The sequence below is a fragment of the Dipodomys merriami genome, unplaced genomic scaffold (genome assembly GCF_024711535.1).
Source record: "Dipodomys merriami isolate MVZ:Mamm:240054 unplaced genomic scaffold, mDipMer1.0.p SCAF_3, whole genome shotgun sequence".
Taxonomy (NCBI): Eukaryota; Metazoa; Chordata; class Mammalia; order Rodentia; family Heteromyidae; genus Dipodomys; species Dipodomys merriami.
The window spans coordinates 13,837,537-13,857,036 of NW_027204492.1; the positions used below are offsets into that span (position 1 = coordinate 13,837,537).

The 19,500-nt window shown below is 40.0% G+C and overlaps 1 protein-coding gene across 1 annotated transcript in view; it reads right to left on the bottom strand.

The window, feature by feature from the left end:
- Positions 1-2,845: 2,845 nt before the first annotated feature.
- Adgrg4 (adhesion G protein-coupled receptor G4) overlaps positions 2,846-19,500 on the bottom strand; it is a 106,423-nt gene continuing 89,768 nt past the window's right edge. The window contains exons 19-23 of the mRNA XM_070038905.1: positions 16,392-16,470; positions 13,659-13,939; positions 6,117-6,218; positions 5,035-5,202; positions 2,846-3,027 (exon numbers count right to left, since the gene is read on the bottom strand). Coding sequence (XP_069895006.1) covers positions 2,846-3,027; positions 5,035-5,202; positions 6,117-6,218; positions 13,659-13,939; positions 16,392-16,470 — 812 coding nt within the window. The remainder of the gene's footprint in view (positions 3,028-5,034; positions 5,203-6,116; positions 6,219-13,658; positions 13,940-16,391; positions 16,471-19,500) is intronic.

The window sequence follows — 19,500 nt, forward strand, 5'->3', positions numbered from 1 at the left end:
CAACAATAGGTTGAGAATTTTCTTGCCACAAAAATGTCATAAAAAAGATTCTGATATAATAGCTGCTCTGGGTATAAAGGGCCTGTCCTTTTTTTTTCTTTTCTTTTAAAAATATTTATTGAAAAACTGATGAGTAAGGGGTTATAATTGCAATGAGCAAATTTATTTATTTATTTATTTATTTATTTATTGTCGATCATGGGGCTTAAAATCTGGGCCTGAATGCTGTCCTTCAGCTCTTCAGCTCAAGGCTAGTGCTCTACCACTGGAGTCACTGTGCCACTTCCGGTTTTCTGAGTGGTTTATTGGAGATAAGAGTCTCACAGACTTTCCTGGGCAAGGTGGCGTTGAACTGCACAATCTTCAGGTCTCAGCCTCCTGAGTAGCTAGGATTACAGGCATGAAGCCACTGGCACCTGACATACATTTATTTTTAACACTGTTACTCCATCCCTCATTTTCTCTCACTTACCCTTCCTTAATTCTTTCCCCATCAAGTTGTAGAGTGAATTTCTACTGGAGTGTCAAATGAGTATCTGTGTTGCATTAATTCATCCTTTGTCTTTCTGTTTCTATGATTCCCTTTCCCTCTCACAGGTCGAATAAACTTATATACAAGAAACAAGGTACAGAAAACTAAGAGAAACAACAAAAAAAACCCTAACTACATATAGGACATAATAAAAACCTCATTTCCATCTCTTGGAGTTCATGCTGATATGCTTCATTATATATGGTCCTATGTGCTTAGCAATTGGGTTATTGAGATCGCCAGTTAAAAATATCATATACTCTGGGCACCAGTGGCTCACACTTGTAATCCTAGACACTCAGGAGGCTGAGATTTGAGGATCATAGTTCAAAGCCAGCCCAGGCAGGAAAGTCTGTGAGATTCTTCTCTCCAATAAAACACTCAGAAAACCAGAAGTGGTGCTGTGGTTCAAGTGGTAGAGCACTCGCCTTGAGCTGAAGAGTGCAGGGACAGCCCCCAGGCTCAGAGTTCAAGCCCTCATGACCAACAAAAAAAGACTATCATAGACATATTCTAGTTATTACAAATTAAGGAAACCATGCAACCTACTTTTCTTTGGGTCTGGCATACTTTGCTTAATGTATTTTTTCCCAGACCTTTCCATTTCTCTATGAATGGGGCAGTGTCATTCTTTCTGATGGAAGCATAGAACTCCATTGTGTATATATATACCATATCTTCTTAATCCTTTCATCTCTGGGGGGAATCTGGGTTGGTTCTATATCTTAGCTCTGGTAAATAATGCTGCAATGAACATACTTATACTGGTATCTTTAGTGTGGCCCTTTGCCCAATAGTGGGATTGCTGGGTCATAGAGGAGCTCTGTATCTAGTCTTTTGAGGAACCTCCATACTGCTTTCCAGAGTGGTAGGGCAAGTTTGCACTCCCACCAACAGTGTAGTAGCATTCCCCTTTGAGGGCCTGTCAATTTTTAAAATATTATGTGATGGGTCATTGGAACCTAAGAGCTTTAAATAACACACTAGCCCATTCTCCAGTAGTAACCAGTGCTAATTTTTTCTTGGAATATCTAATGGGATAATTTTAATGGAGCAGACATGATAGATCAGCCAGGAGAGGGTTAGTGGCAAATAGGACTATGGTTTCACTGTGCTCAAAGATTTTCAGACTTCATCTAAGTTTCATTTCACTTACTGTTATTTCTGGAGGTGATGTAGTTAGCAACTTACAGCCAGATTGTAGCCAGGTCTGCTATCTCCGTAGTTTCCATTGCATCACACATGCTCACCAGAGTAACAGGAAACTCGATTTATGGTTTACAAAGTCAAGCATTTACCTTTCTCATTGGAAGAATGTGTTTAAAACTTTATCTGTTCACTTATTTATTGCTCAAAGAGGTAATATATTCTTTCAGCCCAAGACTTAAAAGACACAAAGACAGAGGGAGTGAAAAGTAAATCTTTTTCCCCTTGCAAGATATCCACAAGACATTCAGGTCCCTATTTGGAAGGCAATCAGCTGCTACCACCAGTGCCTATATATCCTTCCAGGATGTTTATTTATTTAAACCTTTATACCTAAGACTGAAGTATGAGTAGCCTGCTTGGCTTGGAAACTTCAGTCAGCGGTAGTGTTTAGGATGAGAATCTGAAGCCTTTTTATCATGCTTAGTCACAGTATACAAAACTAGCAAAGTCTACAGTTTTACTTACTCTGGCTGGCTTTGAGTAATATTTCTCTGTTTCCTTCCTGTCCTGCTCACCTTGTCCTAACCTTTCCTTTCAAGAGATAATCATTACTTTCAGATAGTTTCTGTTCTGCTCCACTCCTCAAGACTTGCTCACTATATACCCTGTGGGGTTGTCATGGCTGAGAAACCAGTCCCCACCTTGAATTCCTTATTTGTGAATTAATGAGCCACCTTTTCCCCAAAACATGTTTATATTTTAGTAAGTATCTTTAATCAAAAGAAAGCTTTGAATAATTGGGATTTTAGGATCCTTTCCATAACAGACAAACCCAGTAGAATTTTTCCTCAAAAATCATGATGTCATGATTCTTCTTACCTATTTCCCTTGTTGATGTGAAGGCAGTTGGGCATTCTGATATTCTGATCACCAAAAATAGTTTGGTGCCCAAGACAGGGAAGGATTTTTTCTTTCTTTTAGACATGTACACTTACATTTTGAATAAAATTTTCTCCCTTAATATATCCTTGATAGGTTCCAACTTATCTTAAGAAAGAAGCAACTATAACCTTGTATAGAATTATTCTGACTTTAATATTCACTAAACAGTATCCCATGCTGTCCCTTCCAAAACAATATTTTGAAGTAGACTACTTCACAAATTTAACATTTTCCCCAGTCCAGGGTTGGGGGAAGATGAGCATCTGTGCTGAGATTTATTGAAAATGATCCTTGTTTGTGAACAGAATTCATTTTGATTTCAGCAGGTAATATTCTTCTTAAACAATTAGGCATAACTTCACAACTCAAGGGAGAGAAACAATAGGGATCTTCATCAAAATCATCTGCATTAAAGAAAAAAAGAATTTCAACTGGGACGTTAAGGACTTTGCACATAATGGAAGCACAAGAAAATTTCATGGAACGATGGAATAATTACAAGGCGGGGGTGAAGGTTGCGCTGCTTTGTTTAGTGCAAATTAATTCATCCTCACAGCATTGCTTATATAACACCCATGTGTGTTCTTCTAGCACTGTTAATAACTGCTGTCAATAACAGTAGATTAGTAACCTTAACCTTAACCTAGGGGAGGCTATTCACAGCCAAGCCTTGGAGGCCATCAGGCAGAGGAGCAAATCCTCCTCCTTTAGGGATGTGGTACACTTGCACTAGAAGTTTAAGCTATAGAGTGCCTGCTGGTATAGAAGGCATGATTTCTCACTCTGGTTAATGGGATTAAACTTCCGACTACCTAAGTTTGATGGTAGCCCTCAGAGTTCAGTTTTACAATCTATGGTGTCTGTCTAACTGCCCACTGGCTGACTTAGTCACAATTTATGAGCAATGTGAGACATAGACTCCCCAGGTCTATAACTTGGCACAGCTAAGTCACATCTTTGATTTGTATTTGCTACCATTTCTTTGCAGGCAAATAAGTATACACTTGCACTATTTATTTTTTAATGAGCCAGTATACGCCAGAGACAGCAGAAGAAATAAACTTTTTCCAAAAATGATATTTGTCCATCAAGTTCAAATATTGGCTACTAATACGCTTTCACAAGCTAGGTTTTTTTTATGTTATGGCTCCCCATCCCCTTGAAATGAGCACCAGAACACACTCATGGGTTGGTGGACCAGAATTGAATGGAAGCTTGTGACTAGGGAAAGATTTGTTCACATACGTCACTAACTTTTCCATAGAAAGATGGAGACTGCTGGGCAATAGTGGCTGATGCCTGTAATCCTAGCTACTCGGGAGAGCGAGATCTGAGAATGGCAGTTTGAAGCCAACCCAGCCAGGAAAGTCCATGAAATTCTTATCTTCAATTAAGCACCAAAAAGCCAGAAGAGGAGCCATCTCTCAAATGGTAGATCACTAGCCTTGAGGAAAAAAAGCTTAGGGACAGCACTCAGGCCCAGTTCAATTCAAGCCTCAGGACCAACATGAGAGAGAGAGAGAAAGAGAGAGGGGGGGAAGGAGAGAGAGGAGGAGGGAGAGGGAAAGTGAGAAGGAGAGAAGGAGGGAGAGAGGGAGAGAGAGAGGAAGGGAGAGAACCAACACTCCTTGCAATACTCAACCAGTCTAAATGGAAAATATTATTACCTCACACAGGCCTGAAGCTGGTAGCCACTTTGGAGAATATCCATTCTAGCCCCTTATTCTAAAGGTAGAAGTAATGCAGGGCCAAGCACAAAGGTAAGGTACCCAAGGCCACAGCTAATGCTAGAGCTAGGACATGACCTAAAACTTTCCAAATCTGAGATTGGTATTCTGTCTTTACCTAGAAATATGCTTTCTTATGGAAGAAGGTAAACATCTCAGGGTTACCTGTAACTCAGTGGTTTTGGTAGGCTTCATAATCTTGAGATCCAGAGGACCTGAGTTCTGGCTCTATATTGCAGGTAATAGATTGACTATTCACAAGTTATTTTTTACCTTAATTAAAGTTCTGCATCTGTACAATGAGAGAATTAGACTTGGAAATGACTATAGTTCTTTCTGCTTTCAATAGTTTGTGATAATTGTTTTTGATTACTCATGAATTTTTAACTTCCTGTCTCCTACCTCTTCCCTTAATCTAACAACTGATTAGATTTGTTCATACTATGTTGTCTAGGTGTTTTTATACACACTTTCTTAGCCAAGAATGACATATGTGGTGGGTGGGTTGGATGTATGTATCCACAGGAAAAAGAAAGTACACGTATAATGCACTTACAAGGTTGTATATGTGTGAGTACAAATATGTACTTGGTCTTGATGAAGGAATACTATCAAAGACCCAGTGCATATGTTGCAATAATATAGCATCAATATAAATATAGACAACACAGTCTCACCCCTCACCATTTGAGAAGCTTATTTCAGAAGGAGTTCCTTGTGCAGAGCCTATAGATTTGAAAGTGCAACTACTTGCGGTTGACTTGAGAGATGGTGTCAGCAATTTGTGCTCTAAGGTTTTCTTCAGTCTTTCCTGTTTACACCCAACATGTATACCACGTCTGCTGCTCCCACCTGAAATAACATCAAAAGGGTAAAATATAAAACTCATCCAATTTTACACTGAAAATGAGGTGAACTTTATGATTTGTAATTTATACCTCCCTCAATACTCCTATTGAAAATACAATGCACAATGCACAGTGTTCGTTCATTCTGGACGTCAGCTTTTCTATAAACGCGTGAGAAGCAAAATGTATACTATCATGTATGGTGTAGGAAAAACGATGCACCGACAGAGGGTGCCTGATTTTTATGGAATAGAAGGACCCGCAGTTTACTGGTATGCCATTATTAAAGAGGAAGACCTTAATGCTACTTAGAGAATCTTGGACTTCATATGCGGCCTTCCCTAAAAGAAACAGGCTGGAAGATGCTTTTCATACATAGTACATCAGTTTCCCTGCAGCAGAAGCAAGCAAAGAATTGGTCCTCAAAGGAACCATCAGTGCTAAGAGGCAACTAGAGTCCATTACAGACTGTGCAGAGAGGGCCATCAGAAGTACCGCCCACAGAGTCCGCAGGCCAGAGACCTTGGGAATACCAATAAATGCTTCCCAGTGTCACCATCACTCCTTGTTTCTCACACCCAGTCCATCCACTGTTGGCTATTGGCCAGATGTTAGTGCAGCACAGTAGGTACCCAATTAATAGTCTGGTGCTTGAATTAAGACTGAGCTGACATAGACAAGAAACAATGTAAGGAATCGGGGCCAAAACCAAAGCTCCACTAGGGTAAAATACAGCCCTAGTCAACGTTCTTCACTTGACTTTATTTATCTTGGCACAAAAGCAGAAACCATTTTCCTAACATGGAAACAGCCTGGAGTCTGATGTTCTTTCTGTTGAAACCATTTAGGGGGTAAGTCAATCTGATCAGTTTCATAACACATGTAAAATTCAAAATCTTACCCAGTGTAGCAGCTTACCAGATGTGTTTTCCAGTCGGAGCCACCTGCAATGGAGGTGTATGTGCCATTGCTCCCGCACAGTCTCCTTCATCACACAGTAAAACACAAAAATGAAGAATCCTAATCCAGGAAAAGGAAGTGAGTTGTTTTCAGCTTCTCTCACCAGTTGTCACCAATGTCCACATTTAGGTCTTTCCTTATCACCATAAATATTACTTTCAACCCCTCCCACCACCCTGGATCATTAGTGGATTTCTCTTCTCATCTTTATAGCCTTTCCAAAGTCATCTATACCTTTACATGGTGTCTCTTCACATTCTACCAAGAGAACATGGTAAAAGTAATGACACGTACTTCTAAGATTAGGATATAAAAGCCTTAAATATCTGTCTATGTCTCTGTATCTCTCCTCTTTATTTCTGTGCATCTCTCACTCTCCTTTACCTTCTCCCTCTCCCCACTCTCTTTCCACAGTCTCTTCAGCCAAGTATTTTATCTTGGAGTCATTCAGCCATCCCAGTGGAGAGGCCCACATAATAAGGAACTGAGGCTTGTAGTTCACCATCATGTGATTAGGCCTTCCTGAAAGCATATCCCCCAGTCAACTCTCCAGATGACCACAAGCCCAGCTGACAGCTTGACTCCAAATTAATGAAAGTCTCTATGCCAGAAGTATCCAGCTAAGCTGTTCTAGGATTCCTGACCCTCAGACACTATGAGATAATAAGTGCATGTTGTGTTAAGCTACTGAAATTTTATAGTAAATTCTTACATAGCCATAAATAATCTATATACATCTTTGGTGCAATTACACCACCAGGAAATTATGTATTTGGTGCCCTCAATTCCCACTGCCAGCTCTAATTTTGTTCTGCAAGTGAGAGGGAGGTGCTAAACATTTCTATCAGCAATATGGACACTTTTCATCCCTATTCTCCAAAATATCTCCTTAGAAGATAAAAGAAAGACTTAAGATGATGCTGACTATAAATTTCCTGGAGGGCCAATTCCTAAAGTTAGAAGGGAAAGTTGGCAGAAATAACTCCTGCCAATACTGTGATTTTTATTTGTGGTCCATGTGGAAGAACTCTATTCACAAAGCCTTTATAGGTGTCTCAAATGGAAGCTCCCCTCCTCCCTTTGAACTCCCATAAAACTTCTTTTTCTCATAATATTTATCATCTTTAGCCCTACAGTCTCCATGTATTACCAATCTCACCACTTAGCTGCCAAGTCTTCGATAGGTGGAGGCATGTTTCCTTTTCATCTTTTTAAATTTTTTGGTGCTGGCATGTGCTAGGCAAGCCATGCCTCATACTCGACCTATGCCCCAGCCTTCCTTTCAATGTTATATCACCTTTCCCTTTCCCTCCATCACCATGTATGGTAACTCAATAGGTGATTGCTGCCTTAAGTCCAAGGCACTGACTGATGTCACCTTAGCAATACCTGCTTGGGCTTCAAAGTATGTGTTTTAGCCTAAATATATTTTGAAAGCCTTTGTTTCCTATACAGAATTCAACTCTCTACATTGGAAAGTTTTCTTCTAAATAAATTATTCATCTCAGAATGGCCTTAACATTGCAAACTTACTGTAAAGTCTGCCCTGGCCATGCAGGCCCTGTGCATACACCTCCCTACCTCTCTTGGCTAAGTTTCCACCCCTTATCTATGCTACCTAGGTATCTGGCACACCTGGAAGCAGTCACCTCCTCCTCCTACTAGGTCACATCCTGGGCCACCTCTGGTTATCCATCTGACCATAGGTGGGTCCCAGACCCTGAGGTCACATCCAGATCCAGTGTGGTCACACCTTTCCCCCACCTGGCCACACCTCTTCCTATCCCAGGGGTGGGTCTCCCCTTTTGGCCATGCCTTTCCACCATGCAAGGTGGGAGCAACAGTTCAGTAAATAAACTTCTTTACCTGCCTGGATAGCTTGAGGTGTTCTCTTCATTGGCTACCTAATGAAACTTACCTACTTAATATACCTTACACTAAACACAAAGCAAGAAGAAATTATTTTGGAGCTTATTTGATTATTGCATGAGTGGAAGTAAAGAAACTTAATTAAGGCCAGCCAGAGTCTCCTGTCATCTGATCTGGTTTGATAATCTCTCTTACATGTTCATGTTGGAGGGCTTTGTTTTAAATGGATGATGGAGGAGGAGATTGGAGGTATGGTTCAATTGGAAGAGTACCTGCCTAGTAAATGCAAGGACCTGAGCTCAAATCCTACTAACGCCTGTGATGATTTCGCCAAAAGAAAGAATATAAAATGTGAAATTGTTAGGTCCAGGTCAAAATTAAGCATATAGGGTAGTGATTAGACCAAGGAAGAAGGAAATTTAACTGAGACAAACAAGTCCTAGGTAACCAGAGAAACACAGGTACCGACCCTGGGAATAGAACAAGACTACAGTCTGACAGTTACTGACACCTGACCATTTGTATCGATTAAGAATAGGGCCAAATGTTACATTTCAAACACAAGGCTTGAGTAGAGAGTTAAGCACCAGGATGGCTGTGCTAAGCATCTGCATTCCAAAGGATGGCCTGTCTCACCTCTAAGCTTTTCAGGAGTTAATGTTTTCCGAAGGCTAAAGCTGAACCCTTCTAGCTTACACTGCATGGAGCCAGGATCTGCACTTCAAAGGAAGGCTTGTCCCACCTCCAGGCCTTGGAGCTGGGTGTACAGCCCCCATCTCCTGCCCTGATGTCTGCAGGAAATTGTTTGGGCTCAGCCACCTTACTTTGTTTGGATGCCATTTGTAATCACTCACTGCTAGTTACATTTTGTAACTTGCTTCACTGCCATTGACCACCTGAGAGTGCCCTCCCCCCACTATGGATCTTGACTTTAAGTACCCTGAGCTATTTAATTTCATTGCTAGTCTTCACTGTCTTGGTATAGTGGAGGTCAAATGCCATGGCCAATAAACAATTCCTAGCCATTTTGACTGAGTGTTGATGACTCCTTTTGTTGATCATGGGTTCGAGTCCCACCAGCCCCGGGACACTGGGATAGTTCAACACCAAAAAGATTAATTCAATCCTAAGAGGATAATGACAAACAGAAGTAGTAAAAAACCAGAGCAAAGAAAAACAATGATGAACTTAAAGAAAAATTGAGCTGTTGTATGTATTTGGATAAGAAAACTTGGAGTGAGAAAGATAGCATAAGGAGAAGAGTAGCATTAGGAACAGACCTGAAAGGACTTTCAATTAAAAAAATTCCACTGTTCTATGTGGTTGCCAGGTTGTAACCAGAAGCAATGGGAAGAAGCAACTGCATAATCATTTAAAAACAAATCATAGCAGGTGTTTCCTAAGAAATGATGCTATGATAAGCAATGTGCTATTAGTATCAAGCTTATAGATGAGAAATTTCAAACTCCAAGAAATCTAGCTATTGACGCAGGTCACAAATTTCACATTGATTTGGCAGCCGCATGAAGGAACAAGATCTTAACCACTGTACCATACTTCCCCAAATAAAGAAGGCTGCTATATGAATCAGAGCTGATTAGACGTTAAATGTTCTGTTTTATGGAACAGTGAGCTTTGTGTCCCTGGAAAGTTTCAGGCACAGGCCAGTGCCTTCCTGTCAACTTGATGGGGAATTGAAATAGGAAGGTCTTGGTTCCCTGGGCCCAGCCTTGAGACTCTCTGATTCCTCTGATACCAGAATGGCATGTCTCATTAACGCTTCGTCTCCATTTGTAAGAAAACATCTATGGCAACAAATTCAGCAGCGTGCACTATTTTGCTGAGCAGTAGACACCCAGAAAGCAGTGTCACAAGCTGATAAGAGTCAACCCCAGAATAAGTAAAACTCCTCCAGTTTCAGTGCAAACAAGGGACAGCAGTGATATCAAGCACCTTTGACTGCTCTGATTTCTTCCATGTGTTGACTTCCTTCTCAGACTTCAAAGTTTATTCTGCAAAATGCAATGAGCCAACTGCCAGCTTTTGCTCTCCACCTGACAGCCTTCCTTTTCCTTTCCAATACCAGACTGATCTGATTACTCACCGGAACATAGGATGAAGGACGAGGCCAAGGCTTTAACTGAAATATGGTAGATTCAGGGGAGAATTTAAATCATGTAATTCCTTAGAAAGAAAATCATAGTTTAATGAAGTAAACACCAGTAAACAGGTACTTGAAAGAGGTTGAATGGGATCAAGGAGAGATGGGTAGATGAATGAAGAGAAGAATGGGGGGAGTGCAGTCAAAAATCCAATGTATATCCTACAAAATTAGAAGAGTGAGAGAAGGGGTGGATGGAGGAGGGATGGGTGAGAATGTTGAAGGGGGTGACCAAGATACATTGTATTCTTAAACTGTTTCATTAAATGGCCAGTCCTTTCTAAAACTATTTAAAGACAAAACAAAGCAAAAACAACAAAAAAGGGTCTTGGCCTCTGATCATTGTGAATGTGGCTTTGTGGCTTATTTTTTTCTCACTTGATACAGGACACTTACTTTCAGCTAGTATCCTGTTTGCCATTGGTCATTTAAATAAGTACTCTAATATATTCTTGTTTTGAAGTTATTCAGCATGTGTGTGTGTGTGTGTGTGTGTGTGTGTGTGTGTGTGTGTGTGTGTATACATACACGTGCGTGTGCTCATGCACAAATTGAAGGCTCTGAAAATACCCTCACTACATTCTATTTTGTAGGCAGGACTGGGAACTTGGTGCTTGATTGACAGAAAGCATATCTGACAAAGACAATTTGGCTTGGTTGATGCTGGCTCTATGGGACTTTGGTTTCTATCTTTAAGAAAATATTCAATTAAATTCTTCTCGTGTCTGTGTAGGTTCCCTGCTTATATAGTACTTCCCTCCTCCACAGAAAGAATGGAGGACTGCTGAAAGCAACTCTCTTTTCAAGCTCGGAATTGCTATTGCTTTCTTGCTCTTTTGTTAGCCTTCCTCAAACTCTTCTATTGACACAGTAAGCATATTTCTTTTTCAGATTAATGAGCCAAAGAGAAACCCTGGGTTAGTGTCCAGAAAGCCATCTGCACAGGTGCCAGGTTTCTAATCTACTTGTGTGGACACTCTACATCAAAGTTGTTTCGTTCTTGAGGTTCCAACATCATGCTAGAATAGCAAGTTGGAGCACTTCGGTATGAGCCTGAAAATGTACAGCCATCATAATGGTTTCTATCAATAGTCTAGATTATAACCAAGGGCTGGTAACTTCATAAGGCACCAAATGAGAGTGTGTGTGTGTAGTTCATCCCTACTGCCAGAGGAAATTAAAATAGCATGGGGAGGGTCTGGGAAGGTGGCTCAGTAGTAGAGTGCTTGCCTTGCATGCATGAGGCCCTGGGTTTGATTCCTCAGCACCACATAAGAAGTAAAACCTGGAAGTGGCACTTGTGGCTCAAATGGTAGAATGCTAGCCTTGAGCTGAGGAGCTGAGGGACAGCACCCAGGCCCACAGCTCAGCCCCCACCACCAACCAAAAAAAATGGTATGAGGATGAAAAATAGCCTATTTTTGTAATTACATATTCCATTTGGAACACAGGTATACAACAGACTCTCATTATTCAAGGGAGATGCATTCCAAGAGCCCCAATGGATGTTTGAAACTGTGGATAGTGCCAAACTCTTTACATACTATTCTATTTATAGAAACACACATAATAAACTTTGGTTTCTAAATTAGACACAATAAGGAATGAACAACACTAATTAATAACAAAATAGAAATAGCATGAAAAGCATATATACTGGAATAAAGTTATTTAAAAGTGTGAATTGTTAATTTCTGGATATTTTCTTTATTTGATGTTTTCAGATCATGGTAGATCCCTGGTGGTAATTGAAACTCTACACACCAAAAGTTCAGATGAAGATGACTATTATACTGTCAGGATCTAGTGAAATATGAAAATTCAGTAGATTTTTACTGTCCTAAAATAAGATGGATTTTGAAGACAGTCATAAGACATGATCAAACACTATATCTTATTCTAGACTACTTGCCTGCCTCATTTTACTCTATAATAAGTGCACATTAAGTAACATTTCCCAAAGCTCCTTGGGAGTTAACAACCACAAAAAGAAAAGGTTCTGAAGGTATTTTTTTTAATGTTAAGATTTCCCCAATCATGTCTGAGACCTTTTACTGTGCTGAGGAGTATTATTGAGACTGAAAGAATATTATTTGCCACATTTACCAAGCTTCTTTAACAACAGAAATCTTTTCTTGCTAGAGCATCTTATGAGACCACCAGTGTGCTGCACTTTGGAAGTGGGAGTTTACTGAATGAAAAACAGTGGAGAGCAGTAAAGGACTGTTTGACTCAATGGAATGTTAAGTTCATTCTCTGGCTGCCCAGTTGGACAATGGATTTGAGGGGGAAAGCATGGAAAACAATTTCAGGTTCCTATAAAAAATATTCTGCATGTACCCCAGAGTATAGATGTCTAGCTTTTACTTCTTGTGTCATCTTTGTTTATCATTATCTCATTGATCATTTGTTTCTTCAGTAGAATATAGGAGATTTAAGAACTCTAGATCTGTTAGTTCAGGAAAATTCAATTCAATATCTCATGGTAACATTTTAAGGAAGGTTAATAGCAAAAACAAGACTAGAACCTTGGTCTATTGCCTTGGGACATAGCTTTTTGCTCTCAGCCTTCATTCCTCTATAGCTCTACAATTTATTAGCCTGGTTCTTTTGTAAAATATTAAGATATATGATGGAAACAGAATCTATGGGCTTTAAAATTCAATATTTCTATTGTCCAGTAATCACTATGTTCAAGCAGATTGTGCATTTCAAAATATCAGCACAAGTGTGAATCTGCACATAGATAAATACAATGTGTTGAAGTGTACGGAGTATTATCAGTCAGTGCTTAGAAAGTTGGGTTAACTTATCTGGGCTGCTTCCTACATTCCTAAGAGAGAAGGTTGTGTACTCAAGAATTCAAATGTTTTTTTCTTTCTTGCCTATTGTTTCTAACATATTTATAAGATGATTTCTTTGTTGCTTTGTACGTCCCTCCCCATGGTATAACCCCTGCTTTAACTGTATTTGATGTTAGTATAATTTGTGGAGAGGAAAGGAAAAAACAAATGGTTTAAATAGAGATACAGGTGGACCCATTGCAACAATGAGACGTACAAGTCGTATGTCGAAAATGAACTTTACAACTTTGGTGGCGGGGGAGAAGGGCTGGGGGGGGGGGAGATGGGATGGGAAGGGGAAACAAAGGAGGAGGCAACAATGCTTGATAAGAAATGTACTCATTACCTTGCCCATGTAATTGTAACCCTTTTGTGTGGTATTTTCACACACACACACACACACACACACACACATATATATATATATATATATATATATATATATATATATATATATATATATGCTAGCATCTAGCTAATGTTTTCCAGTGGCTATGTAAAATCATTGGGAGCACAGGCATACAGGCATTTTGGAATATTTTTTTCTTCTTGGAATCTTCATTAGGTAATGTAAAGCCCTGCGGGAAGTCTAGGTAGTCACGGGAAGGTCAAAGGGGGAGAAGTTACCTTGCAAAGTGTTACAAATGGCAAAAAGATACATGAAGAAGATCCTCACGGGTCCCCAGGCAAAAAAGGCAAACCCCCAAGTAAGGCCAAGTAAGAATGTCAGGCTTATTGTGCCTTTGAGGTCATGTAAGATCATCTTTCTCCGAGTCTTCTGGCCTTGGAATTTCACGGAATTCAGTTGAGCAAGAACCGTACAAAACATGGAGAGATTCATGAGAAATATGAGGCCAAAGTAAGCCACCACTGAGATGTAAAATATAGAATCATCTTTAATCCAACAGCTGTAAGAAACAATGAAAAGAAGACTTTTGTGAGGTAGGGGAACATAAACCTCTCTCTACAGGATCTCTGAAGATCACCTAGCCAGTTTCATGAAGTCTAAAATCACCTGGACTAGTGACATCAGCCTATGTGACACACTTCATTTACACCCAGAGCAGAGACTAGAACCCCACTCTCATGAGCCCCACTTCAGTGTTAGAAGTTTGAGAGGCAATTTCTGTCCTACATAAGGACAAGCCTCTTAGCTTTAATTCCCTAGGAGACTATACTGTTCCTTAACAGCAGAAAAACAAATTATGCATTTTCCCTCAAAGTGGCTCTCTTCCTGCCACCTCACACCTGAACTATTATTTGCAGGATGAATTCTTCTTTGCATGCTAAATATCATAGTAAAAGTACATGAGCCATGGCTAGTTTTTCTGAATATAATAACAAACAATGATGAGATGGTCAGAGTTAATGAAAATACAACAAAAAGAACACAGTTCTAGTTGTGCTGCTTTAAAATATGATGCATTTGAAATCCAAAAGTCAACTCTAGCCACTGCATGCACTAATGCTACTACTTAGTTGCTCTAAGAGGAGAAATATGCAGTGGTTCTAATAAACAGACTCCATTTTGCAGATACCAGAAGCAGTGCCCTGGATTTTTACATTCAGACCAGCTAATGCATGTCAACTTGGCTGCAAACACTTTCCTAGATAGAAGAATTCTTTCTGGACATGTTATTCACATTGGTATACACAACTTTGTATATGCGCAAGTTCATGTGCAGGCGAGTTGGTAGGTTGTGAAAGAGAACATTGAATTTCCCTAATAGAATCTAATACTTGGGTTTCTCTGAATCTCAATACACCTTCAGCCTTAAAGAAAGTCATAGAAAACTGAAAATGAAGCATTTAATCTAAGCTTTGACAAAGAATCATCTTTAAGAGACATTGTTCAGTGAAAAGAACAATATACAAAATGGCGTAAATCTATCATTTGGCTAACAGTGTGTAAGAGGTCACTCAGGAGTACAAAGTAAAACATTTAACAGAGGCTAGGATGAGTAGAGGGGGGAAATTGGGGAGAAGTTACTCAATATAGTACAAAACAACAACAGGCAGAAGGAAATAAGTTCTGGTGCTCCTCTATTGCACAGTTGGTTGACTATAATCAACAACATTACACTGTATACTTCAATGTAATTAGAAGAAAGGATTTTGAATATTTGAACCACAAATGATAAATGTTGGAGGTGATGGCAATAGGGGGAGGGATGATTTTGTTCTGCTTTTGTTTTGGCATTTGATCTTTGAAGAAGAATCAGCATTAGCTAGATGCTAGGGACCTTTTAAGTCACAAAACAGGCAAACAGAAAGGACAGGGAGATAGAGAGAGCTAAGAAGAAAGAGCAGAAAAAGGAAATAATAATTTTAATTAGAAAACATCTGGCGGCAAAGGGCAATATAATTTTGACCTGCTGGAAACTGTCATGTCAATAGAAAAGGTAGAAGTCTTAGGAGCAGGACCTTTTACACTTGATTCCAGTTCAGTCTGGTGGGAAAGGAAATCTATAGTGGACATGATCTTAAGAGGTAACAATAAGGGTGATGTAGGGCTGGGAAGGTGGCTCAATGGCAGAGTGTTTGCCTTGTATGCATGAGGCCCTGGGTTTGATTCCTCAGCACCACATAAGCAGAAAAATCCAGAAGTGGCGCTGTGGCTCAACTGCTAGAATACTAGCCTTGAGCCTTGAGCTGAGGGACAGCGCCCAGGCCAACCAACCAAAAAAAGAAAAAAACAGAAAAAGGTTATGTAAACAACAACAATGGTTAAGTAAGGAAAAACCCAAATTCTGAAGTGATATTTTCCAGTCTAAAGGATGACATGATTATAATAGAGGGTCATGAAAAGATGGAGTTTTGTGAATGGTCGAGCTCTTATAGCTGGGATTGAGAGAACCGGAGAGCTGGGCTTACATATCAAATGAGAAAAATAGGATCAGAAAGAAAGAGGACATGGAAACTAAGCCAGGTCCAAAGGAAAGCTGTGCAGTCTCCTTTAGGGAAGATCTTTGTGGCTGAAGGGTAGAAAATGTTTTCCAATTTAGCTCAATATTTCATTAGTGTAGCCACAAAGTCTTTCCAGTGGTCTGTGAGTTTTATAATCCTAATGTCTGCCAGATATGTAGCACTTATCCAAGATCAGGCACCAGAGTGAGCACTTTATATATGTAGACAGTTTAATCTGCACATGACTTTGAGAGTAAGAAAAGAAAGAAAACACAGAAGGCAATTTGCTCAATGTCATACAGAATCTAGGCAACTAAGGATTCTATTCATGTGGCCATGACTGAATGACTGAGTCTCCCTAAAGCCAGTGTTAAAATCAAACCCAGGATCTTCCCACCATGTCCAGACTGGTCCCAGCCCCAGCACCTGAGAAGCAGAATTGCTGATACTTACAATGGAGTTGTTGGGCTCATAGTTCCATACAGATCTTTTCTCACACTGAGTATGACTGCTACGGTGATTGCTGGGATTCCTAGAGTGGGAAAGGAAACCAAAGGATCTCTTTAAGTCCAGGGAAAGGATCCTGATCAGTGATTGTGGGTGCTAATACTTGTTTCAAGTAGCCACAGATATGTAGGCATCAAAATACTATTGTTTGCAAAATGTTTGTGAATTCTTCCAAGTTAAACATTTCTAGGAGCTCTCCAATCTGCTAAACTAAACAGTATGCCAATGGCTCCAATAAAACACCCACTGGTAATTAAAAATAGCTCAAGTTCCAAAAAAGAATCAACTTGGCAATAGAAGTATCTAATTCATCAGAATGCAAGTCTGCATCAAGCATTTCTTCTCAGTTGCTCACTGCCATTTTTTTGTCTCCCTTTCAATCCTGCCCCTTAGTTCCCACTATCTTAGTGTCTTACTCACTTTGGAGGAAGGGATCAGGCAATCAGCTGTAGACTTCAATGATTTTATAGACAAAGAAGCTGTTTCCCCACTCGTTACTAGTTTTACATTTTTACTAGATCCACCAGTTAGTTAAAAACCAGTCAATTCAGAGAGACCATAATAAGGCAATCAGTTTAGTCAAAATGGACAAACATGATGGGATTATAGACATGGGGTTTAAAAGCCCAGTTTCATTTACATGTATAAAACTGACATGATTTCTTTAATTTTAAAACTGTATTTCTCCTAAACCAAGAGCACACACATATACATTTAAAGGTTCTTGTAAGATACTTTCTAAAACTGTTCCAAACTCCAAGGTGCTAAACATCTTGAAAAATCCTCTATTATTCTATTCTGTGATCATGAGAAATAGCTTACACCTAACATAGTGCCTAGCCTCCCATAGATACTTTTCAAAAATATCCCATTAAGGCTAGAAGGGAAAGATGGGGGGGGCTCTCATTTTTAGGATGGAATTAGCTGTCAGTTGTCTTCAAGCTGATATGTTCATAATTTTGTTTAGTTTTTTAAAAGTCCCTAATGGTTATTTTTTAGTTTAGACAAATCTATTGCCTTAGAGAGTGATTTAAGTAATGGAATGAGTTCACAACAGGTTGCTTTAGCATCAGGAAGGCAAGAGCTTCAAACTTAAAAGATGATAATGGCTATTTTCCTTCCACTTAATTGCATTTCTCTAATGCATAAATGCTCCAAAATTCCCCTCTGTGACTCAGCAGTGGCTCTCTGGTGACCTTAAATGTAGCTACATAAGCCACACAGCAAAGGCTTAGATCTCAGCTTATCTAAATGTGTGCGTGTGTGTGTGTGTGTGTGTGTGTGTGTGTGTGTGTGTGTGTGTGTGTGTGTGTGTGTGTGTGTGTGTGAGTATGCACGTGCACACGTATGTGCTTTGTTCCTGGGGCTTGAACTCAGAGCCTGGGCACTGTCTCTGAGCTTTCTTCATCAAGGTTAGAACCACTTGAGCCACAGTTCTAATTCTGGTTTTCTGGTGGATAATTGAAGGTAAGCGTTTCACAGAGTTTACTACCTGAGCTGGCTTTGAACTATGATCCTTAGATCTCAGCCTCCTGAGTAGCTAGTATTACAGGCACAAGCCACTCTGGTGCTCAGTAATTTATCTGAAAATTTTCGGAGTGCTCTAAGGTCCTTTACAAATGGGAAATGATGGGAAGCCTTTCAGAAGGGGCTCCAAGGCCACTGTCTCCCTGTCTCCTCTGGGAGGCGGCCATGGGACAGTTTCTCGTGGCATGCAGGTTCTGTGGAGGTGTGGAGCTTTATATTCTTCCCTCAGAACAGGGCTGCACAATAGATCACATAGCTTCCTCTTAGATTGGCTTGTCAGGGAAGTGGAATCCACAACTTGTGCAGCAAGTTCCATTTTGTTTGAGTTTCATTCTTTTTAACATGTGGTTCAAGAATGGGAGCTGAGATGGGGAAAACAAGTCATTTAAGGATACAGGTGGACCCGTTGCAACTATGAGAAGTACAAGTTGTCATGCCAAAAACGATTTACAACTTTGGTACGGGGGGGGGGATTGGGGGGGGGCCGGGGAGAGCCTGGGAAGAGATGTGAAGGGTAAACAAAGGAGGAGGCTGCAATGCTTGATAAGAAATGTACTCATTATCTTGCCCATGTAATTGTAACCCCTCTGTACAGTATGTTCACAAAAAATAAAAATTAAAATTAAAAAAAAAGAATGGGAGCTGACACTTAGAGCTACTCTTTCTTTCACTTTGCAAGTATAATAAATGTAAGAGCAGCTCATGTTATCTTTCATTACTGCTTGAACCAGGCAGGCCTACGCCTTGATTGGTCTTGGCTTGGATGTGTACTTGACATTTCTCAAGACTCTCTTGTCTCCAAGTACCAAGCTTTAACCTTTCCTGACACTCTCAGCAGCCCTGGAAGTATGTGTGGAATGAGAACCGAGACCAGAATCAACTCCTGAAGAACACCAACAGATAAGAAATAAGTGAAGGAGGGCTGGGAATATGGCTTAGCCAGAAGTGGCGCTGTGACTCAAATGGTAGAGTGCTAGCCTTGAGGAAAAGAAACTCAGGGACAATGCCCAGGTCTTGAGTTCAAGCCCCAAGACTGGCAAGAAAAGAAAGAATTAAAGGAAGAAGGATCTGGGAAGGTGGCTTGACAATAAGTAGAGATGAGGAAGAAGGAAGCCAGGACCCAGTAGCATTTACAACACTTGCACAGAATTGGACCTATGTGTGGTAGAGGAATTAGGATTTTCCAAGAAGATTCTTCTTTGACGTTTTTTCAGTCCTCTGGTTGAAATAAGATAAGGGATGCCAGGTACAAAGGAGGTATAACAAATCCTTTGGGCTCTGTTTCTGATGAATTCCAAGGTGCATGGAGACATATTTTAGATGATGCTTTGTTTAATCTTTGCCTGTCTCTACTCCCCACAATAACGGAGATAATAGCACTGATTACATATTCAATTAAGGCACGGATTATATTAATGAACTTATAAAGGCAGAAGTAGCTAGTTAGGAAACTATTGTCTTCTCAAAGGCATTGGAAAGTCTTCTATCTTCTTTTCTTTTCTTTCTTTCTTTTTTCTAGGTCCAAGAC